Consider the following 24,599-nt stretch of genomic DNA (forward strand, 5'->3'; position numbering starts at 1 on the left):
CCTGATGAAGGGCTTTTGCCCGAAATGTCGATTTTCCTGCTCCTTGGATGCTGCCAGAACTGGTGTGCACTACTCTAATCCAGAATCTGATTTCCAGCATCTGCACTCATTGTTTTTTCCTACAGTCAGTGCTATGACCAATAAAGGAAAGCATACCAAATGCCGCCTTCACTATCCTGTCTACCTGCGACTCCACTTTCAAGGTACTGTGAACCTGCACTCCAAGGTCTCTTTGTTCAGCAACACTCCCCAGGACCTTACCACTACGTGTCTAAGACCTGCTAAGATTTGCTTTCCCAAATTGCAGCACCTCGCATTTATCTAAATTAAACTCCCATCTGCCACTCCTCGGCCTATTGGCCCACCTGATCAAGATTCCGTTGTACTCTGAGGTAACTATCCAAATCATTTATGTAAATGATGAAAAGCAGTGGACCCCGCACCGATCCTTGTGGCACACTGCTGGTCACAGGCCTCACTTAATCAGAAATCTGAAAAATTCTGAATTCTGAAACCCTTGAGGCCAGCTGTTTTTTGGATAAAGGATTATGTACCTGTACAAGGTAGACAAGGTGTTGACATCTTGCTGACAGAGTTTAGGGAGCTAGGAAGTAGAAAAGCAATCAGTTTAGGAAATATGTCAGCATGGACAAATTGGACCAAAGAGTCTGTTTTCGTTCTATACAACTCTGATTCTATAAGCTATGACATGACCTCCCCTTAACCACACCAAGCTATTTTTGATTAATCCCTGCCTTTTCAGTCTGAAAAGCAATCTTCCACCCCCACCCTCTGTCTTCTACCTTTTGAGCCCGTTCTATCTCCAAATGGCTGGTTCTCTGTATTCCAAGTGATCAAACCTTGCTAACTAGTCTACCATGAGGAACCTTGCTGAATGTCTTACTGAAGTCCATATAGAGTCAGAGCTGTGGGATGTATTCAAGAAGGAAATACGAAGAGTACAGGGTAACATGTCCAATAAAGCTGAACAATACAGCGAACTCTCCATATCCCATGTACAGAATCAGATAAAGACAAAAAGAGAGTCCTATGGCACATTTCAAGGGCTCAAAACAGTAAAGGCATGTAGCGTGTTCAAAGGGGAAAGTTAAAACAAATCAAATTAGGAAAAGAAAAGGAAGGCATGAAAGATAATGGTGAAATGAAGGAACTTCTGAAGTTTGTTTACAAGTGCCTGAAGGGTAAAAGGATAACTAGGGACAAGAGTAGTGTTTTTGATCAGACCACAACCCCTTTCAGAACCTATTAAGAAGATAGCTTAGACCCCAACTACTAATTATTTTTAAATGCAAATGTAGAGTGTTGTGTTCAGGATGCAAGTTGATTGATCACACTGTCAAACTTGAAGCAAAACACACATTATTCTTCCACTACAGTTAAAATATGAACAAAAGAATGAAGAAGTGGGCTAACCTAACTGTATTAGAAAACTTAACAGAATAATATATTCTTCAACAATTAAACAGTAACTGTTCTGATACTGTAACAACCCATAAATATACCTGTGGCAAGGCGCATTCAGTTTTCTAATCCAGGAGGAAGGATCATCAAGGGAAAATGTAATGAGTGAGCCTAATTAACTCTGGCATGCTATAGCAGGTAGAGATGTATAGCAGCTTCCAAACCCCAACAGGTACTAGTAGTTGAACTAAAATCCTGGTTTTGTGGGAACCTAACCCTATCTCTTCATGTTGCTTCTATTGTTTTTAACTCCTTTTTTATGAAAAAGAAACCCCAAGACCTCACGCTATTTACTTTATCAACTTGGAACACAATATTCTGTACCTCTGTCTCAACCTCTCTTCATAAAGAAAAGGGGACAAAATACACGTTTTACAGCCATTGTAGTGACACAGTAGGGTTCACTAAAGGTGAAAGTGAGGACTGTAGATGCTGGAGATCAGAGTCGAGATTAGAGTGGTGCTAGAAAAGCACAGCAGGTCAGGCAGCATCCGATGAGCAGCAAGATCGACATTTCAGGCAAAAGCCCTTCCTGATGAAGGGCTTTTGCCAGAAACATTGATTTTCCTGTTCCTCTGATGCTGCTTGATGAATTAAAGAATCATGATGGTAATTTATGTGTGGAGGAGAGGACAAAGGTAAGAGTTCTAAATGAATACTTTGTCAATGTTCACTCATGAGAGGGATGGTGTGGGTATAGAAATCTGGGAGAAGGGTTGTGATGAACTTGAATTGACAAAGACGTAGAGTAGGTTCTGAGCAAGCTGGCAGGCTTAAAAGGTAAATAAACCTCCAAGTGTGGATAAAATATATCCCAGGCTGTTAAATGAAACAAGGGAAGAAATAGCAGGGGTGCTAGCAATTATTTCAATTCCTATGGTGCTGTTATTCAAGAAGCAAGGAAGGCATACACCAGGAAGCTACAGAACAATCAGTGGTAGGAATACTATTTTAAGCACTTCTGAGAGACAGAATTAATCTGCATTTGAAAAGGCAGGGATTAATCAAAAATAGCATGGTGTGGTTAAGGGGAGGTCATGTCATAGCTTATAGAATCAGAGTTATAGAACGAAAACAGACACTTTGGTCCAATTTGTCCATGCTGACATATTTCCTAAACTGATCTAGTCCACTTGCCAGCACTCTGCCTGTATCCCTCTAAGCCCTTTCCGTTTATATTCCCATCCAAATGCCTTTTGACTGGAACTAATGAACCCCCACATTTCATGCATGTGATTTACTTGGACTTCCAGAGGCTTTTGACAAAGTACCACTTTAGAGATTTGAGTATAAAACTAAAACGCATGGGATTGTGGGTGGCGTATTGAAATAGGTGGAATACTGGTTAGCAGACAGGAAACAAAGAGGAATAAATGGGTCTTTTTCTGAATGGCAGGCAGTGACTCGTGGAGTACCAAAGGGATCAGTACTCTGGTCTTATCTATTCACAGTATATATTTAAAGTTTTTGATGAGGGATCTAAATGTATTGTCCAAATTTGCAAGTGATCCAAAGATGGGTTGGCGGGTGAGATGTATGAAGGATGCAGAGATGCTTCAATGTGACAAGGACAAGTTGAGTGAGTAGGCAAAAGCAAGGCAGATGTAGTATAATATAGATAACTAAGAGGTTATCCATTTGGGTAGCAAGCAGGAAGGCAGTTTATTATCTGAATGGCAATAATTTGAGCGAAGGAATGTGCATTGAGACCTGGCTGTCCTTGTACAGAGGAACCTCGATTATTTGAATGAAATGGGCGGGCACTATTTCGATCAGATAATTGATTATTCAGTAAATTGATTCAATGCCTTTACTTTGGAGCTTGGAGTTTTCTGTTAAGTCCACTCCCTGTTCAGGAGACTAGGCAGCAGCACACCATGCGCGAGCCCCGTCCACCCCCCCCAAACCCCATCCAACACTGCCCCCGCCGCCCCCAAACTAGTCCAACACTGCACCTCTGTCCCCACCTGCCCCCATTCCCTGCCCACTCCCAATCCCATCCAACGCTGCCCCCAACCTTCCCGCCTGCCCCCCAAACCCCGTCCAACACCCCACCCCGCCCTCTCCGGGGCAGCCGGACTGGACACCAATAACAAGATTGCTGCTGCTGCCTTTTGGTTGGGTGGGTGGGGGGGGAGGAGAGGAGAGGAGAGAGGGGTATTATTGAGTCTCCAAATAGTGCGCGCATACAGCCAAACACACAACTTTTCACTGCAACTTTTTGACAGTTCCACCTTTGCCCTGTACAGGACAATGTTGGAGAGATTATCTGGGGAAGGGAGGTTTAGGGTACACACCTGTGTAGCACTCCAGGGAAAGTGTGTGGGGGGGAGAGAGAGTGGGAGGTCAGTCATTTGGAGATGGTACCTGGGCTCCCACCAGTCCAGGACTATTCTTTGCAGCATTTCACTAAGCCAAGTTCAATTTTAATCACTGTAAACAAAATACGCGATCAGTGATGGAAACACATCTGTGATGTAATGTTTCTATCGGGACCTCAAGATCTCCTTCGGATAATCCAATATTCAGATAATTGATATTCGGATAATCGAGATTTCTCTGTGCATGAGTCACTGAAGGTAATCTTGCAGGTGCATCAGCTGGTCAAGAAGGCAAACGGTATGTTTGCCTGTGAAGCAAGAAGATTCAAATACTGGCTCTCCCTCATCAATTTTATCAGTTACATCCTCAAAGAATTCCAGTGGATTTGTCAAGAATAATTTGCCTTTCATAAGTCCATTCTGATTCTATCTGATCCTGTCACTGTTTTCCAAGTGCTAAACTATTAATTCTTGTATGATGGACTCAAACATTTGCCTTGCAACTGATGTCGGGCTGACTGCTGTTTAATTCCTTGTTTTGTCTCTGCCTCCCTTTTCAAATAAAGGGGCTAAATTATCTACAGATTGGATGCTGCATAATAATCCATACTCTATAGAATCTTGGAAGATGACCACTGATACATCCACTATTTCTAGGGCTACTTCCTTAAGTCCTCTGGAATGTAGATTATTACGGCCTAGGCATTTATTGGCCTTCAATTCCATTGTCTTACTGCAATTGTACAGTACCTTGGTAAAACTACACCTGTAATACTATGCAATGTTTGGGTCTTGTTATCTGAGGAAGGATGCTCTTGCTATAGAAAGAGTCCAGCAAAAGTTTGCCAGATGTAGGAGGAGAGGCTGGAATGATGGGGAGGATGAGGAATCTTGTAAGAACCTATAGAATTCTATCAGGATAATGCAGGTTAGATGCAGGAAGAAAGCTTTCAGTGACAGGGGGAGTCCAGAACTTGGGGTCACAGTTTAAGGATATGTGGTAAACTATTTAGGATGGAGATGAGAAATTTCTTCACAAGAGTGTGGTGAGCCTTTGTGAATTGCCACCACAAAAAGCAGTTGAAGCCAAAATGCTATGCTTTCAAGGAGTTGGATATCATCCTTGGCATGAAAGCAGTCACAGGGTGTGGGGAGATAACAGGAACAGGTTGTTTATTTGGATGATCAGCTGTGATCATAATGAGCGGGCTTGAAAGGCCTACACTTTCCTCTGTTTCTATCTTTCAGTTGCATGTTAAAATGAAAGCGACAGAGATAATTGTGGGATTACTCCATTATGTTGTATAGCCAGTTTTTTTTTAATATAACTGTTCCGTTCTCTAATCCCTGTGGTGTAATATTCTTGCAATAGTTATCAATGCATAACTAATAAATCAACTTACTTGTTCTTATAGGGAAGTAGAGACAACATGAGCATTGTATTGGTCTGTTTCCCTAATGCTCCCAAGGTTTCAGAAGAGGCAGTGAGGAAAGATGCTGAACTGGATAAGTACCTGGAGTCACGTGTTGAAGGTAGGACAGTTTGGTGTATTGTGAAATGCAGTAATTTTGCTATTTTTAAAGACAAAATTGGTCATTTAATCTCTATTTTTAATTTCATTAGCCTCTGGCAGAGCACGAAGTAATTATTTTAATTCTTTGGTTTTCCAAAATGTTGAATATCTCGACAATTGGAAATATATGTCATGTCGTCTCTGTTATGACAAAATATCTATTCAGCAAAAGTAATCCCAGAAAGTATGTTCTTTAATTAAAGTTGTTTAATTAACTGGAGAAGGTAATCATGGTTAGTGTACTTCTATCTTTTTGTTGTCAGAATCTGAATGCTGGTTCTGTTCGTTTTCAAAAAGAACCATTCCTTCATCATGTAGTTTTTCATTTATTTTATCCTTGAATCAGTTGATTATATTGTGTTGTCAGATTTGCCACCAAGTCTTGTAAGTACATTACCTTTGTTTAAAGTATAACAAGACACTTGTAAATCAAGAGATAGCTCCCAGATCTTATGACCTACAGAATGTTTCTTTAATAAATGGAAAAAACGGTTGCAAATTTAAATGGGTAAATGTTTTGTCTACCAAGGAGCACTGGCAACAAGTACAGTGCCACCGAAAATTGATTTTTTGCAAGACCTACAAAACCTAAGAAATAGGAGCAGGAGTTGGCTCCTTGGCTGTTGTACCTGCTTCCCCATTTAGTGAAATCATGCTTCATCTCAATCTCAGCTCCACATTCCCACCCAATACTCATGTTCCTTAATTCCCCCAGGGTTCAAAGGTCTACCAATCTCAGTCTCATATATATTCACTGGCCTGAGAACTGTAAGGATTCACAACCATCTGAGTAAAAAAAGTTTCTCCTTCCTTGGGTCAGTTCAAAATGACTGTTTGTCAATTTCTCAACCACTATTGAATTTCTCTTCTCAACATTGAGAAGATAAAACAATAATTTTGTTTCTGTTCAGTCAACATTAGAGGTGTAGTGGACAGTGAAGAAGGTTACCTCCGATTACAACGGGATCTTGATCAGATGGGCCTATGAGCTGACAAGTGGCAGAGGGAGTTTAATTCAGATAAATGCGAGGTGTTGCATTTTGGGAAAGCAAATCTTAACAGGACATATACACTTAATGGTAAGGTCCTCGGGAGTGTTGCTGAACAAAGAGACCTTGGAGTGCAGGTTCATAGTTCCTTGAAAGTGGAGTCGCAGGTAGATAGGATAGTGAAGAAGACGTTTGGTATGCTTTCCTTTATTGGTCAGAGTATTGAGTCCAGGAGTTGGGAGGTCATGTTGCGGCTGTACAGGACATTGGTTGGGCCATTGTTGGAATATGGTGTACAATTCTGGTCTCCTTCCTATCAGAAAGATGTTGTGAAACTTGAAAGGGTTCAGAAAAGATTTACAAGGATGTTGCCAGGGTTGGAGGATTTGAGTTACAGGGAAAGTTGAATAGGCTGGGGCTGTTTTCCCTGGAGCATAGGAGGCTGAGGGGTGACCTTATAGAGGTTTACAAAATCATGAGGGGCATGGATAGGGTAAATAGACAAAGTCTTTTCCCTGGGGTGGGGGAGTCCAGAACTAGAGGGCATTGATTTAGGGTGAGAGGGGAAAGATATAAAAGAGACGTAAGGGGCAACTTTTTCACATACTGGGTAGTACGTGAATGAAATGAGCTGCTAGAGGAAGTGGTGGAGGCTAGTACAATTGCAACATTTAAGAGGCCTTTGGATGACTATATGAATAAGAAGGGTGCTGGCAGATGGGACTAGATTGGGTTGGGATACCTGATAGGCACGGACGGGTTGGACCGAAGGGTCTGTTTCCGTGCTGTACATCTCTGACTCTCTGAACATTTATCTTCTAAGAAATCAATCCTCTGTGGAAGCTAGTAGTCCGAGACAAGGATATACTTGACATGTCATTGGAATGAAATAAAGACTGAGCGGCCATGCTGCTTCAAGGGGCCAGGGTGTATCTAACACCATACAATGTCTGCTCAGTTTTCTGTTTGAAATGTTAACCTTGAGCTAAAATGATTATTTCCCCTGTCCAAGAGCTCTCTTTTGTGAGCCTTTTTTTAAGGCCTGCTTTTTTATTAGTTTTCAGGGGCTCCTTGAAAGTGATGAAGATTAGGATTTGAATTAGAAACCAAACAATTGTTGAAGCAGGAATTTTCAAATTTGTTGTTCACTTCCATTTAAAGAATGTTAAAGAAATGAAATGCTCAGTGCTGGATCACTGTAGCAGGCTTGAGTCAAAGATGTTGGCACAGGAACACAATGTGTTGAAGTGGGAAGCATTTGGAAGCTTCAGGTCATTTTTCACTGACACCATAAGTGTGTGCAAAACAGGCACCCGGCCTGTGTTTCATATCTCTTATGTAGAGGAGACCACACTATGAGCAGCACATAACTGTGGACTAGATTGAATGAAATGCTTCACTTGGTCTCAGTACTGCTGTAGTGCCACGGCAAGGCTCAACACAGTCTGGAGGAACAACCCTTCATCTTTCACTTAAGCACCTTACAACCTTTAGAACTTGACATTGAAGTTAACAATTTCAGAGAACGAACACCACCTTCCATGTCAATTACGTACCCCCACAACCCCTTGAAACGTGTTGCGTTCAGCACAGCCAATCCATTTTCAGCCCCCATTATCACCTGTGTAGCTTCTCTTTCCCTGGTTTATGATCACAATCCCTTTCCTTTCTCTCGCTGTTTTGTTTTACTTTGTTCTTCTCTCCCTCTCTCTCTCTCTCTCTCTCTCTCTCTCTCTCTCTCTCTCTCTCTCTCTCTCTCTCTCTCTCTCTCTCTTTCTTTCTGCCTCTGTCCCACCTCCATCTAACTGCTCAATAGACTCGAAGGATTAACTGTTTTCTCTTCTCAGATGCTGTCATGCATCCTGACTTTCTCCAGTATTTTGCCTACTAACAACCAAAAACAAAGTATTTTGTAAAGTGGACACAAGGCCATTATAAACATATGTTTATACTTTGGGTACATACAAAAACGTGAGGCAACTGGAATATATTATGGGAAAATGTGAAGTCCACTTTGGCAAGAAGCATGGTATCTAAAGACCCAGATTACGGAACTCTGAGATGCAGAGGGACGAGAGTATCCTCATGCATGAATCGCACAGTGTTCATGCGCAGTTACAGTGGGTATCATTTATCACAAAGGCGGTTGAATACATAAGTAGGGAAATTATGCTTCAGTTATCCATGGCACTGATGAGACCACATGTGGAATACTATGCATGTTATTAATCATTTTGTTTTCTGAAGTGTGTAAAATAGTTGGAGAACACAAACCTTCTTTGAATCACCTCATTACTTGGATTGGGCAGGTTGCCTTATGAGGAAAGGGTGAACCAGTTAGGCTTGTATCTTGTGGAATTTTTGAAACGAAAGATGAAACTTGATCGAAACATATAAAATTCTGAATGATTTTAACAGGGTAGATTCTTCAGGAAGAATCTTGAACAAAGCGTCACCACATACAGATAAAATGTTTCTCTCTGAGGGTCATGAGTCTTTTAGAATATAGAACGTAGAAAAGTACAGCACAGAACAGGCACTTTGGCCCACGATGTTGTGCCGAGACTTAATCCTAATGTAAAATATAGTAACGTAACTTAACCTACGCACCCTTCAACTTACTGCTATCTATGTGCATGTCCAATGGTCGCTTAAATGTCCTCAATGACTTTGCTTCCACCACCTCAGCTGGCAGTTTTGTCCTCGAATAGGTGGTGGAAGCAGTGTGTTTGAGTATTTTTAAGATAGAGATGGATAGATCTTTGTTAGTAAGGGTTGAAAGGTTTCCAGATGTAGGCAGGAATTTGGATTTCAGGTTACAATCAGATCAGCCATGATATTACTGAATGATGGGCAGGCTTGAAAGGCTGGATGGCCAACTCTTGCTCATGCTTTGTTATTACAGAAAACTGTCTCAAGATCTTTATAAATTTATTTAATAGGCTACTTCACCAAGTTTGACTTGTTGTCTATATGAAGATTAAAATTCACCTTGACTAATACTTTGTCTTTGTCATGTGTTCTGATTACTACTAAATACTCTGTGCGGTTTTAAATACTTTTCATGGATATGTAAACTGGACCCACAAGCAGTTCTTTTTCCTTGTTATTCCCAGTCCCCACCCACATTGGTATTACTTCCTGATTTCCGAGCCTAGAGCTTTTCGCATTCCTGCCATTTTGCCATCTTTTACATTGTCTGTCATTGAAATATTCTAGACCTCCAGGGTCTCTGAATTCATTCAATTGTTGTAGTACAGCAGGAGGACTGTTATATTTCTGTCTGCTCTCAAATTGATCAATGTATCTAACATTGATACTTCATTTTCTCCCTGTAACACACTCATCAGAGAATAAACCAATTCCCTTTTTAATACAAGAACAAAAATGTTGGAGCAAGTCAGCAGGCCTGGCATTGTCTGTGGAGAGAAAATTAGATAATATTTTGAATCCAGTGACCCTTGGTCAGAATAGTTCTCCTCAGACAGACATTCTGTGAAGACCATTGGACTCCGTTATTTCTCTTTTCACAGATGCTGCCAGGCCTACCAAGTTTATCAGCATTTTGTTTTGCTTCGGATCTCCAGTGTCCACAGTTTACTGTTTTATTCTCTTTTTAATACCTCAGTTGAACCTGCCACTATCTCGCACTCAAGCAGCATATTCCAGATCTTGATGACTAACTATGTGAAAGATTTGCTTTTTAGTCCCACCAAAGCTGCTTTGGCAGTTTGTTTAAATCTGTGCCCTCTAGGTGTCAACTCTTTTTCATAGAAACGTAAAAGATAGGAGCAGAAGTAGGCTATTTGACTCCTCGAGTCTGCTCCACAATTCAATATAATGGTAATTGATCTTCGAGCTCAAAAGCCTCATCCACCCCACCTCCCCAAAGAATTGCTTGATTCTTTTAGCCATGCGCTCTATCTGCTTTGAAAAAAAACAATGTTTTGGTGTCAACCAATTTCTGTGGAAGTGAACTCGATAGGCTCACTATTTTCTAGGTGAATAAATTTATCTTCTCAGTCCTAAAGGGTTAAACCTTATCCTTAAACCATGAACCCCTGGTTCTGGACTCTTTCTGCATCTAACCTGTTAGAATTATAAAGGCTTCAATGAGATTTCTTTCCTCCTGCATACACCCATGCACACTGACATCACTGACATTTCTAAAGTCTGATGAATATGGTCCTAACTCCTTTGGGCGCTCTTAGTATGTCATGCTAAACAGTTTTTCCATATGTATTCTTTCCAGACCCCTCATATTTTTGAATGACTTCCAGACCCCTTGGCATCATGGTAGGCCACAAACCAACCAACAAACTTAAACAGCGACTAATGAACCTAAAGGATCCATTAGATACTACCATCAAAACTAAAGTCATTTACAAGATACCATGCAAGACCTGTTTTAAGAAAAAACTACATCGGACAAACAAGCAGGAAACTTGCCACCAGGATACATGAACACCAACTAGCCACAAACGACACGACCCTCTATCCCTAATTTCCATACATACAGACAAAGAAGGACACCACTTTGACTGGGTCAACACACACTTTCTAGGACAGGAGAAACAAAGACCTGCATGAGGATTCTTTAAAGGTATGGAATTCTGACCAGAATTCCATCAATATACACATTGATTTAGATCCCATCTACCTTCACTTGAAAGAAAGAACCGGAAATGGCATCACCCACCTGAGGAAACCAAGGCCTATAGAGAGCGGGACGTACCACCAGCACTTCCCAGAGACTCTCACTGATGTTACCTAGTGATAGTGATGAAACATCTGAAACAAACCTTCTAGCTCAGTGAGCTAACTTACTTACTTACATTTTCAATTTCTATCACATCTTCTGAACTTTCTTTTTCCCAAGAAAATGATTCCAATTTCTCCAATCCAGCAGCACAATTGGCATTCCTCACCCCTAGAATCATTCTTGTGATTCTTTTCTGTGTATTCTCTAATGCCCTGATCCTTTGTTGAATGTGGGTGGTACTGGCTAGGCCAGTATTTATTGCCCATTCCAAATTGCTCTTGAGAAGGTGGTGGTGAATTCACTTAAACTGCTGCACACTCCTGTTAAAACACTGAGTTTCAACAGTTCAACCCAGCAACAGTTCAAAGACAAAATAATGTGTGATGTGGAGGTGAAGGTGTTCCCATATGTCTGCTGCCCTGTTCTTGTTGATAGAGATCTTGGGTTTGGAGATTCCTGACAAAGGAATCTTGCTGAGGAGTTACAACACAGAATGTGCAATCATGCCACTGCGCATCGGAGTTTCAAATTTGTTAGATGAGCTGGTAAATGGGCTTCTTTGTCCTGAATGGTATCGAGCTTCAGTGTTGTTGAAGTTGCACACATTCACAAGAGTGGACAATATTCCATCAAACACCTGATTTCTGTCTTTTAGATGCTGGATGTTTTTAGGGAATTTGGAGTGGAGTTACTCATTGCTGAATTCCCAGCCCCAGACCTACTCTTGTAGCTGTTATGTTTATATGGTTGGCCTAACTCCGTTTTTGGACAATAGTAATCCCTTGGATGTTGAAACTGGGGGATTCCGTGATGGCAACACCATTAAATGTCACCAGGAAATGGTTAGATGCTATCCAGTTCGATATGAGCATTGCATGACCCTTGTGTAGCACAGATGTTACTTACTGATTATCAACCCAAGCCTGAATGTTGTCCAGGTCTTGCTGTGTTTGGACACAGATTGAAGGCAGAGTAATAGATGCTGTCTGTATGGATTCCGCAAAATGTTCGACCAGGTTCCGCATGGTCGACTGGTTAGTAAGTTTAGATTGCAAGGGATTCGAGGGAGCTAGCCAATTGGATACAAACTTGGCTTGAAGATAGAAGACAGAGGGTGGTGGTGGAGGGTTGCTTTACAGACTGTGGAGGCCTGTGACCTGTGGTTTGCCAGGTCCACTGCTTTTCATCATTTATATAAATGATTTGGATGTGAATGTAGGACGTATGGTTAGTACGTTTGTAGATTACACCAAAATAGGTTTTGTGGTGGACAGCAAAAAGGGTTGCTTCAGAGTACAATGCGACCTTGATCAGATGTGCTAATGGGCTGAGCAGTGGCACTTAGAATTTAATTTAGATAAATGTAAGGTGTTGCATTTTAGTAAGGCAAATCAAGGCAGTACCTAAACACTTAATGGTAGGACCCTGAGGAGTATTGCCAAACAAAGATATCTTGGGTTTGCAGATGCATAGTTTTTGAAAGTGAAATGAAGGTAGGTAGGATAGTGATTGGCATTGGCATGCTTTCCTTTATTGGTCAGAGCATTGAGTATGGAGTTGGGAGGTCATGTTTTGGCTGTTCAGGACATTGGTTAAGCCACTTAGAGAATTCCAATGTGGAAACAGGCCCTTTGGTCCAACTCACCCACGCCGACCAGATATCCCAACCCTTTCTAGTCCCACTTGCCAGCATCTGGCACCTGACCCCTATCCCTCCAAATCCTTCCTATTCATATACCCATCCAGATGTCTCTCAAGTGTTGCAATTGTATGAGCCTCCACCACTTCCTCTGGCAGCTCATTCCATACACATACCACCTGCTGTGTGAAAACGTTGCCCCTTGCGTCTCTTTTATATCTTTCCCCTCTCATCCTAAACCTATACCGTCCAGTTCTGAACTCCCCGACCCAGGGAAAAGACTTTGTCTATTTATCCTATCCATGTCCCTCATGATTTTATAAACCTCTATAAGGTCACCCCTCAGCCTCCATTGCTCCAGGGAAAATAGCCCTAGCCTATTCAACCTCTCTCCATAACTCAAATTCCTCAACCCTGGCAACATCCTTGTAAATCTTTTCTGAACCCTTTTAGGTTTCACAACATCTTTCCGATAGGAAGAAGACCAGAATTGCACAAAGTATTCCAACAGTGGCCTAACCAGTGTCCTGCACAGCCGCAACATGACCTCCCAACTCCTGTACTCTATACTCTGACCAATAAAGGAAAGCATACCAAACACTACCTTCACTACCCTATCGACCTGTGACTCCTCTTTCAAGGACCTATGAACCTGCACTCCAAGGTCTCTTTGTTCAGCAACACTCCCCAGGACCATCACCACTCTGTCTTTTACTTTCGAGCCAGTTCTGTATCCAAATGGCTAGAGAATTCCAATGTGGAATTCCTGTATTCCATGAGATCTAACCTTGCTAACCAGTCTCCCTCCCATGGGGGAACCTTATCTAATGCCTTACTGAAGTCCATATGGATCACGTCTACTGCTCTGCCCTCATCAATCTTCTTTGTTAATTCTTCAAAAATCTCAATCAAGTTTGTGAGACATGATTTCTCACACAAAGCCATGTTGACCATCCCTAATCAGTCCTCGCCTTTCCAAATACATGGATATCCTGTCCATTAGTATTCTCTCCAACAACTTACCCACCACTAATGTCAAGCTCACTGGTCAATATTTCCCAGCTTGTCTTTCCCACCTTTCTTAAACAGTGCCACCATACTAGCCAACCTCCAGTCTTCTATTATCTCACCTATGACTATCAATCATACAGAAATCTTAGTAAGAGGTTCAGCAATCACTGCCTTAGCTTCCAAGAGTTCTAGGGTACACCTCGGGATTTATCCACTTTATGCATTTCAAGACATCCAGCACTTCCTCCTCTGTAATATGGGCATTTTTCAAAAAGTTACCATCTATTTCCCTATATTCTATATCTTCCATGTCCTTTTCCACAGTAAATACTGATGCAAAATACTTGTTTAGTATCTCCCCCACCGCCTGTGGCTCCACACAAAGGCTGCCTTGCTGATGATTGAGGGGCCCTATTCTCTCCCTAGTTCTCCTTTTGTCCTTAATGTATTTGTAAAAACCCTTTAGATTCTCCTTAACTCTCTTTGTCAAAGCTATCTCATGTCCCCTTTTTGCCCTCCTGATTTCCCTCTTAAGTATTCTCCTACTGCCTTTATACTCTTCTAAGGATTCACTCGATCTATCCTGTCTATACCTGACATATGCTTTCTTTTTTTTAACAAAACCCTCAATTTCTTTAGTCATCCAGCATTCCCAACACCTACCAGCTTTTCCTTTCACCCTAACAGGAATATACTTTCTCTGGATCCTTGTTATCTCATTTTTGAAAGCTTCCCATTTTCCAGCTGTACCTTTACCTGTAAACATCTGCCCCCCAATCAGTTTTTGAAAGTTTGTGCCTAATACCATCAAAATTGGCCTTTCTCCAATTTAGAACTCTTCATTTTTTAGATCTGGAATATCCTTCTTCATCACTATTTTAAAACTAAAAGAATTATGGTCGCTGGCTACAAAGTGCTCCCCCGCTGACACCTCAGTCACCTGCCCTGCCTTATTTCCCAAGAGAAATTCAAGTTTTGCACCTTCTCTAGTAGGTACATCCACAAACTGAATCAGAACATTTTCTTGTACCCACTTAACAAATTCCTCTCCATCTAAACCCTTAACACTATGGCATTCTCAGTGTGTGTTTGGAACGTTAAATCTCCTACCATAACCATCCTATTATTCTTACAGATAACAGAGATCTCCTTACAAGTTTGTTTCTCAATTTCCCTCTGAGTATTAGGGGGTCTATAATTCAACGACACTTATTGCAGATATAAACCTCAGTAACCTGTAAACTCTCCCTAATCTCCCACATCTGACAAGAAGAGCAGATAACTCTACTAAAGGCCATTTTTGCTTCTTTCATTCGACAGATCCAGAAAATAGCACTGTCTTATTCCTATACAAAACACTGCTCCCGGTTAAGTTAATACTTATGGCTTATCATTTAAGTTTCATCAAGAGACATATCTCAATAAAACATATAATCAAGAAAGAGCCCAATCTACTCACTACTGCAGACGTATTATCAGACCATGCTTAAAATATCCACTTACCTGTTTCTGTGTTGTGACCTCTTCCAAACAGGTTCCTTCAAGATCAGTTGTGAATTTCACTGTTTGTTAATTTTTCCAGATGCACTTCGATGTCCAGCGATACATGAATTCAACTGCAAAGGCAGTAACTGCAGGTTCACTGCTGTCAGTTAGCTGTGTGGGTTTCTCTCTCGCGCTCTCTCTCGGGCAGTTTTCCCTGGAGCGTGGAGGCTGAGGGGTGACCTTACAGAGATTTACAAAATCGTGAGGGGCATGGATGAGGTAAATAGACAAGGTATTTTTTCTAGGTTGGGGCGAGTCCAAAACTAGAGGGTAAAGGTTTAACGTGAGTTGGGGGGGAAAAGATTCAAATAGGACATGGGGGTATCTTTTTCACAGAGGGTGGAGCGTGTATGAAATGAGCTGCCAGTGGAATTGGTGGAGATATTTAAAATTACAGCATTTGAAAGGCACTTGGATGGGTGTATGAATACAAATGCTGGCAGATGGGACTCATTCAGATTGGAATGTCTGGTTGGTGTGGATAAGGTGGACCAAAGGGTCTGTTTCCGGACTGTATGACTCTATAATCAGATGAAGAGGTGTGGTTTGTGGCAATCAATAGAAAACTTTCTTGCCCATGTTTGAGTTGATGTCATGTAATTTCATGGGGTCTAGAGTAGTTATTGAGAACTCCCAGGGCAACACTCCTGGCTGTGTATGACTGTTCTGCCACCTCTGGTGGGATAAGATATCCCAAGGGTTGGTGATGGTGGCATCTGAGACATTGTCTTCAAAGTATAATTGTGAATATGACATCATACTGTTGCTTGACTAGTAATTGAGACAGCTCTGCAGATAGTCTTTGCAGAATTGATGGGGCTGAGTCTGCTGTTGTTTCGTGTCTTGATTATTCGCTGGTTGTTTGTCTGGTTTAGTTCCTTTCCATTGGACTTTGTATTGGTTGGATACAATTGATGGTTTGCTAGGTCATTTCAGAGGACTCGTCAAATCCACAGCAATTAACTTGAATGTTGAGTCACATATCGGGTAGACCATGAGGGGATGGCAAACTTCTGTTCCCTAAAGGTTATTACTGAGTTTTTATGATGGTCAGCAGTGTATTCATTTGACTAGTTTTTCATTCCATATTTATTAGTTGAATTCAAATTTCACCATTTGCCATTAGCTTAAGTTTGCGGATTACTACTGCAGTGCCAATATCCTAACACCATCACTACCTCCTTGTTTTGTACAAATTTAAAATAATCTTGGACACTGCCCTGGGTTTGATTCCAGCCTTGGGCAACTGTCTGTGTGAATTTTGCCCAAGTCTCCCCATTTCTGTGTGGGTTTCCTATGGATGCTCTGGTTTCCTCCCACAGTCCAAAATGTGCAGGATTAGGTGGATTTGCCGTGTTAAATTGCCCATAGTGGCCAGGGATGTATAAGCAAGATGGATTAGCCATGGGAAATGCAGGGATAGGGTGGGGTGCTGGAATGCCTTTGGAGTGTCAGTGTGGACTTGATGGGACAAACAGCCTGCTTCGACACTGTAGGGATTCTGTGATTTAATGAAGCGCATTTCTCCATAATTCTGAAGACCACAACTGTACACAGTAATCCAGTCTGTGCAATTGTAGCAAGACTTTTGTTTTCCTATTCCACTTTATCCTCTTGGAATAAAGGTCAACATGCCATTCACATTCTCAATCGCATGTTGAACCTGAATATTTGCTTTGTGTTTCCTGTATGAATGCACCCGAGGCGCTCTCCACAATGCCCTATACAAGATCCATGCCTTTGAAAAAATATTTTGGCTTTCTATTCTTAAAGTCCAAGTGTATAATTGTACGCTTAGCACACAATATTCAATCTGCCATTCTGCTAGTTATTTAGTTAAATAGTGGATATCAGTTTGCAGCCTTTCTGTTTGTTATGGACCAGACCAAACCCCCTCAACATATTCCGAAAATAGACCAACATTTTTTCTTATTTTGAAGGTAAATGTAATTTTGATTGGTTAAATACAGAATTTAAAACAAAACCTACTTTGTTCATCCACTATAAATTTTTAAAAAATAACTAATTGGAATAATTTATTGGCAAACTTAACAGAATGATAGATTATTTCAATACTAAATGGTAACTGTTCCAATATTGTGATATCCCATAAACACACCCTTGGCAAAAGGCAAGTTCAGAAAACAAATTGTCTCACATGCAACTTCCAGTAGCCCAGGAGACAAAAAGAAAATCAAGAGAAAATTCTGAGTGTATGTAGCAGCCAGGAGAGATTTACTGCAGCTTCCAACCCTGCTGACACCTCAGCAACAAATGCTGCCACTGGAAAACGAAACCAACTGAAAATCCTGCTTGTGTGACAGCTGAACCAGATCCATTGAGACTACTTCTATTGTTGCAAAACAAAAATCCAGGGCCTCAAGTTATTTGCTCTAGTGGCTCCAGTAGATAACTCTGAACCTCTGCCTTAAAGCCTGTCTTCAAAAAAAAAAGGACAAAGTATACCTCTTAAAGCTACAATATCGCCACATGTTTCTTCCTTGAAGCTATATTGACACCCAGCTTTGTATAACCATGTGTCTTACTCTATCTCTCTGCACGTGAGTGAATATTAAGTATTGTCAGTAGCTGATGCTCCAGCCCTGTGTTCTTTATTGTACCCCAGCATTCATAGCTGTCATTTTGAACATGATCTTCATGCCAACTCTTGCTTTCCTGTCAGTTTTCCGATCCTGTATCCATGCTAACATTTTACACCAATTTCTGAGTTGTTATTTTGCTTCTCAACTCTTGCCATCTTATCAATGATAAGACCATTTATGCGTAAAGCATAACCAGAAATCATGAAGTAGTTTCTTTGGATCTACTGTGAGAAGAAGTAGGTGATGGGAGTGAAAAATCTTGGTCAAATATTTTCAGTGTTTTGAAGTAGTTGAAGTTCTTGATGTTAGGCAAGGAATTTTGAAGAAGATGAGCTCCAAGTGATGAAAGAACATGAAGCAGGGTTTTGGCTGAGGGAATAGGAAAAACTGGTTTTGGAGGGGGGAGAGGGGAGTTGCAGGCTGAATTGATTAGTATTCCTGGGTTTTGCATTGCCTGACTGTACCTGAGGTTGTGGTTTGGTGAAGAGGTTTGATGAAATCCGTGCCAGAGCTATGTAGATGCCGATGAAAACTATCAGGATTGATTTTGTCTCTGGCATAAAGCTACAGAAAAAGTTGAAGATAAATAGTAAAGGAAATCTCCTTGGATAAATAAAAATCGGATATCAAGTTTCAGGAATTCAGAAAATATTAGATTGGTTTACAACATTTAGATTAATTGCTGTTAAACTGTATGAAGTATTCAGTTACAGAAACTACCTTTAAAAAGTGTTTCGCTGTGAGTGTTCTGAAGATTTCTCAGTTTTTTTTTTGTCGTGTGGCCTTAAAATATTAACTTCTGTCTTTTTTGACAAGATAATTGAGCTCAGATACTTGTATTCATCTTGCAAGGGTTGAGAATATAATTTTTGAGCCAGAAAAAGTATACTTGTCATCTATGTACAGTCACTTGATGTTGCTGTACATTTCCTTGCAGTTTCAGTAAAAGGTAATTTACTGTTTGTGACTGGTTTCTTGAATCCTATGTGATACTGGTTCCCTTGGTTTGTTTTGAATCCTCTGAGTAAGATCATTACAAATTGTATTGCAATCTTTTCAAAGATGAGCTATTTTTTTCAATTCCAAAGAATCTTGACGACATAGAGAATTGCGTATGAAGTTGGAAAGAATGCCTTGTGGCATATGTTCAGATGCAGTGGATATCCAGTACACCACATCTCCTGGTTTGAGTAAAACATTGGATAGTTTGAATTGTTCATGTTGCTGTTTGATCAGCTTCAGTATGTGACTGGCACCAAGCCTTTTCGGCAAAGCATGTGTGGCAGGATTCTATCAAAATGTGTATTGATTCAAACATTGCTCTCACAGAAAACATTACCAGCAATAAGCAGATGTTGCTGGAATATCCTGTATATTGTGTCTGAAAAGCTTAAATGAAGTAAATTTCCATAAGCAATGCAATGAACTTTTCAACTTTGAGTTGTTCAGTGAAATTTCTGACATTGTTATGAACAATGCATCACAGAATTTGGGTGATAAAATGCAAGGACAGTTAAAGCCATATTACTGCTGCTGCAGATCTCTGTATAAATTGAAACTTGGTTTATTTGATGTTGTACGTGTTTTATGTTTACTCTTGTTTTGTTCAGAATTATCATTGTTTTCTTTGGGACATTTGAGCAACCACAGAGGTGGTTCTGAACACAGTTTCTTGGACAAGCGGGCAACACTTACATTTGTCTAGAAATGGCTTGCAAAAAGAGCCTGCGTACTGCTGTTCAGTTGGCTGACTACTTTCTGGCGTTATGAATCAATAGGCTGGTTTCTCTGATGTAAATCCCAATTTTAACGTACTCTGGCTTACAGAAAATGGAGATGCAACGTAATTAACTTTGTAGTGATAAAATACTAAAGGTTTTGTTAAAATAAAAAATTAAGGAAATTAGAGCACAAAAGTTTGAATTCACTAATAGAGCAATTCTTAATTATTTCTCAGATCGCAATTGATATTTAGTGAACGAATGTTGAGCTGAGGTAAATTGCTTACTGAAAAGGTGAGAGTCCTATTACAGCTGATCCAAAATCAGTATGGACTGCACCTGTTTGAATTGAGGAATGTGTACCACTTATGTTTTTTCTCTTTACACTGAAATGTATTTAGTGTGCAATAAAACCCACATTTCCACAGTCACAAATTAAAGTAATTATGTTCAACAGAATTTGCCTTTTCCCATGCTGCCCATTCACCCTACCTTGCTATATAGCCTAATTTGTGCTGAAAACTTTGAAATAAGTTCTTGAATCAATGAACCTCATTTGCACTTAATGTGCAAAGACATGTTGGCCTTTACCAGAGCTTCTTTTGGTGCAAATTGCGTCAGTCTTTTGAAAATTAGATGTTTTAAAGTGTTATTTCCATAAGTGCTGGTTTCATACTTACTGCTTTATCATACCTCTGGCTTTCATTCTAACAGAATTGATCATAAGAGTCAGGAAGCCTTGCTATAGTTGTGCAATTCTTTGAGTATGCAGTTTTGTTCTCAATATCTAAAGAAGGATATGTGTGAACTGGAGGCAGTACAGTGAAAATTCACTGGATTGCTTATATTTAAGGCTTGTCCAAGACAAGAGGCTGAGCAAATTGGATTTATTTTCTTTGAAGTTGAGCAGAAATAGAGATAACAAAATGATTCTGAAGGGGCTTGACAGGTAGAGACTGAGGTTTTTCTTATTGGAAAAGTGAGAATGCAGACAGAGTCCAAGCAAAGGGGTCAGTCATTCAGAATGAGATATGAGAATTCTTCACTCAGTGGACAGTAAAACTTTGAAATTAATTATCTAAGGGGACTGAGACTGCTCCATTATTGAGTATATTTAAGTCTCAGAGGGACAGACTTCGGTTGCTCAAGAAATCAAGGTTTGTGCAGAGTGGATAGACAAGTACAGTTGAAGCAGAATGTCAGTTATGGTTGTATTGAATGGCAAGAAGGCTTGAGGTGATGCGCAGTCTCCTCTTACTTATATTCTTGAATGTCTCAAAGTGCAAATGAATTTCTAAGTGCAGTTAGTGTTAATTAGGCAAATATAAAAGAAAATTGCACAACAATGTCAAACACAAAGTGCATTCGGTTAAGTGATCACTTCGTTTTGGTGGTATTAGTAAAGAGGAGAATGTTAGTCCATTGAACTCCCTGTTGCTGCTTCCACGTGCCTGTGTCTGGGCCTTTTCGTCAAAAGTGAAGCCTGGAGCTTCAGTATTAAATGATAAATCTGAACAGCTTCAAAATGTACCACATCGTAGAATCAGCCCTTGGAGTGGAGATTTGACCCACAACCTTTCACTGGGGAATTCTGACACTTTGACTTGACACAGCTAAGTTACAATCTCATCCAAAATAAACACTTTCCTGATCCATTCTTTCTGTTACTTCTGCAAAAAGCTCAATCAGGTTAGTGGAGTATGATTTTGCCCCAACAAATTTAGAGGATGTTACACTGAGCACTTTGGCAAATTTAATCAAAATAAATTTTAAGCAAGAAATGTTATATTCAATTATCAATTCCAGAAATCATGCTGAAACCGAGTGAAGAAGGAATACCTGATTTGGTTCATGTGATGCGCACCCTTTCTATGGAGAATATCCCAAATCTACCGCCGGGCGGTGGCCTTGCGAGCAAGTGAGTATATGATATCATGGAACTGTAATACAGTCATAAACTTTACAAAGTAATACATTGTACCCTAATGTTTTTCAGTTCCGTAATTAATAAAATAAGCAAAAGGTTTCCATCCAATTGCCAAAACCTTTGTATGCCCCTGCAGGTTTGTTTTCTTAATCATCCACCACCAAAGATAGCTCTTTCCCAAGCACATTTCTCGGTCAAAAAAATGACTTGCAATGTTTGAACCAAATCCTTGGTAAACAAGGAGGCTGTGAGATATCAGATAAGATTTTTTAAAAAGCTGAAAAGCATTTGTGTTCTGAAAAAATTACATTTGACTCTGTTTTTCTCTCCACAGATGCAGCCAGACCTTCTGAGTTTTTCCAAAACTTGCTGTTTTTATTTCAGATTTCCAACTTTCACAATATTTTACTTTTAGAAAATGTATTCTGAACACAAAAGTACTTAAACTGCAATAGGTTGTTACCTGGTTCTAAATGGAATGCAACACAGGTTGGTGAGCAATGTAAGGTCAGGACTTGTGCAGATGGCTGTGATTAGATTACTTACAGTGTGGAAACAGTCCCTTCGGCCCAACAAGTCTACACCGACCCGCCAAAGCGCAAACCACCCAGACCCATTCCCCTACACTTACCTCTTCACCTAACACTATGGGCAGTTGAGCATGTTAGAGGATTGATGAGGGCAGAGCGGTGGATGTGATCTATATTGACCTCAGTAAAGCGTTCAACAAGGTTCCCCATGGGAGACTGATTAGCAAGGTTAGATCTCACGGAATACAGGGAGAACTAGCCATTTGGATACAGAACTCGCTCAAAGGTAGAAGGCAGAGGGTGGTGGTGGAGGGTTGTTTTTCAGACTGGAGGCCTGTGACCAGTGGAGTGCCACAAGGATTGGTGCTGGGTCCTCTACTTTTTGTCATTTACATAAATGATTTGGATGCGAGTGTAAGAGGTACAGTTAGTAAGTTTGCAGGTGACACCAAAATTGGAGGTGTAGTGGACAGCGAAGAGGGTTACCTCAGATTACAACAGGATCTGGACCAAATGGGCCAATGGGCTGAGAAGTGGCAGATGGCATTTAATTCAGATAAATGCGAGATGTTGCGTTTTGGGAAAGCAAATCTTAGCAGGACTTATACACTTAATGGTAAGGTCCTAGGGAGTGTTGCTGAACCGAGAGACCTTGGAGTGCAGGTTCATAGCTCCTTGAAAGTTGAGTCGCAGGTAGATAGGATAGTGAAGAAGGCGTTTGGTATGCTTTCCTTTATTGGTCAGAGTATTGAGTACAGGAGTTGGGAGGTCATGTTGCAGCTGTACAGGACATTGGTTAGGCCACTGTTGGAATATTGTGTGCAATTCTGGTCTCCTTCCTACTGGAAAGATGTTGTGAAACTTGAAAGAGTTCAGAAAGGACTTACAAGGATGTTGCCAGGGTTGGAGGATCTGAGCTACAGGGAGAGGCTGAACAGGCTGGGGCTGTTTTCCCTGGAGCGTCGGAGGCTGAGGGGGTGACCTTATAGAGGTTTACAAAATTATGAGGGGCATGGATAGGATAAATAGACAAAGTCTTTTCCCTGGGGTTGGGGAGTCCAGAACTAAAAGGCATAGGTTGAGGGTGAGAGGGGAAAGATATAAAAGAGACCTAAGGGGCAATATTTTTCACGCAGAGAGTGGTGCAGATTTGGAATGAGCTGCCAGAGGACGTGGTGGAGGCTGGTACAATCCCACGATTTAAAAGGCATCTGAATGGATAGATGAATAGGAAGGGTTTAGAAGCATATGGACCAAGTGCTGGCAAATGGGACGAGATTAGGTCAGGATGAGTTGGACCGAAGGGTTTGTCTGACCTGAGAACTGATCGTAGCTCAGAAAATGTTGGTTTTATGCAGGAAATAGGGTGGTGGGAGGGGATAAACGATAGGTGGAGGTGGAGCTGAAAGAGAGAGGTTACCAATCAGGCGAGGAGAATGAATAGCTATTAATGGGGGACTGTTGGTGGCTAACAATGGGTTGTGTGCAATGGCAGACTTATGATGACAAGACCTGGTGTGTGGGGCTTGGGGTAAGGACATGGAAGGTTGTGCTTCAAGCCCTACAGTTGTTGAACTCAATTTTGAGTTTCGAAGGCTATAGAATTCCCATGGGGAAAATAAGGTGCCACTTCAACACACCATCTTGTTCCCTGGCCAACATCTCTGTCTTAGCAAACCTCAGCGCAAACCGGAAGAATACGTCATTTTTCCTTGGAAGCTCTATAGCTTTCTGAATTCAGTACTGAATTCAATAACTTTAGGGCTTAGCTTCTGCTATGACCTTCCCCCAAACTTCACACACCATCCTTGTTAGCACAAGGTCTGCTATTACAAACAACCCATTTTTAACTGCTAACAATCCCCATTTATAGATAATTATTCATTTGTCTGTCCTTTGTCTGTCCAAATGTTCTTTTCTCTCTTTGGGCTCTACCCCCACCTATTGTTTACTCATTGTCCCCTCTCTCTTCCTCCCCCCCAACCACCTCACATTCTGCATGAAACCAACATTTTACTAGCTACCATCTGTTCTGGGGCAAGGTAGTAGACCTGAAACGTTAACTTTGATTCTCTGTACAGCTGCTGTGGACCCTCTGAGCTTTTGCAGCAATTTGTGTTTTTGTTTCAGATTTCCAGCATGCACAATTCTTTTGGTTTTTATTTTGATTTTTAAGAGGACGTTGGTCAGGTACGCATGACAAATGAAATTCATTCCAGAAAGTGTAAGGTAGTATGTTTTGTTTGGAAGAATGAGACAATGCATGCTACATGATACAGTTTCTATGGAGGTGCAAGAATGGAGCGATTCTGGCCTATGTTCAAATCTTTGAAATTGGTAGGGTTATGTTAACAAAGCAGTTATGAAAGCTGAGACATCCTGGGCTTGAGAAAAACAGAGGCTTAGAGTACAGGGGGCGCAGACCGGAGTTGGACAGTGGGTGGGGGGGGGTGGGTGGAGTTCAGGGTGGAGGCAGACGGTGGTGGGGTTGGGGA

At 41.0% G+C, this 24,599-nt stretch overlaps 1 protein-coding gene across 4 annotated transcripts in view; it reads left to right on the forward strand.

The window, feature by feature from the left end:
• Positions 1–24,599, forward strand: part of ppm1ba (protein phosphatase, Mg2+/Mn2+ dependent, 1Ba) — a 200,362-nt gene that overhangs the window by 145,378 nt on the left and 30,385 nt on the right. For all 4 annotated transcript variants that reach the window (XM_072580621.1, XM_072580619.1, XM_072580622.1 and 1 more), the window contains exons 3-4: positions 5,219–5,336; positions 21,454–21,565. In XM_072580621.1, coding sequence (XP_072436722.1) covers positions 5,219–5,336; positions 21,454–21,565 — 230 coding nt within the window. The remainder of the gene's footprint in view (positions 1–5,218; positions 5,337–21,453; positions 21,566–24,599) is intronic.

This window comes from Chiloscyllium punctatum, chromosome 11, assembly GCF_047496795.1.
Source record: "Chiloscyllium punctatum isolate Juve2018m chromosome 11, sChiPun1.3, whole genome shotgun sequence".
Classification (NCBI taxonomy): Eukaryota; Metazoa; Chordata; class Chondrichthyes; order Orectolobiformes; family Hemiscylliidae; genus Chiloscyllium; species Chiloscyllium punctatum.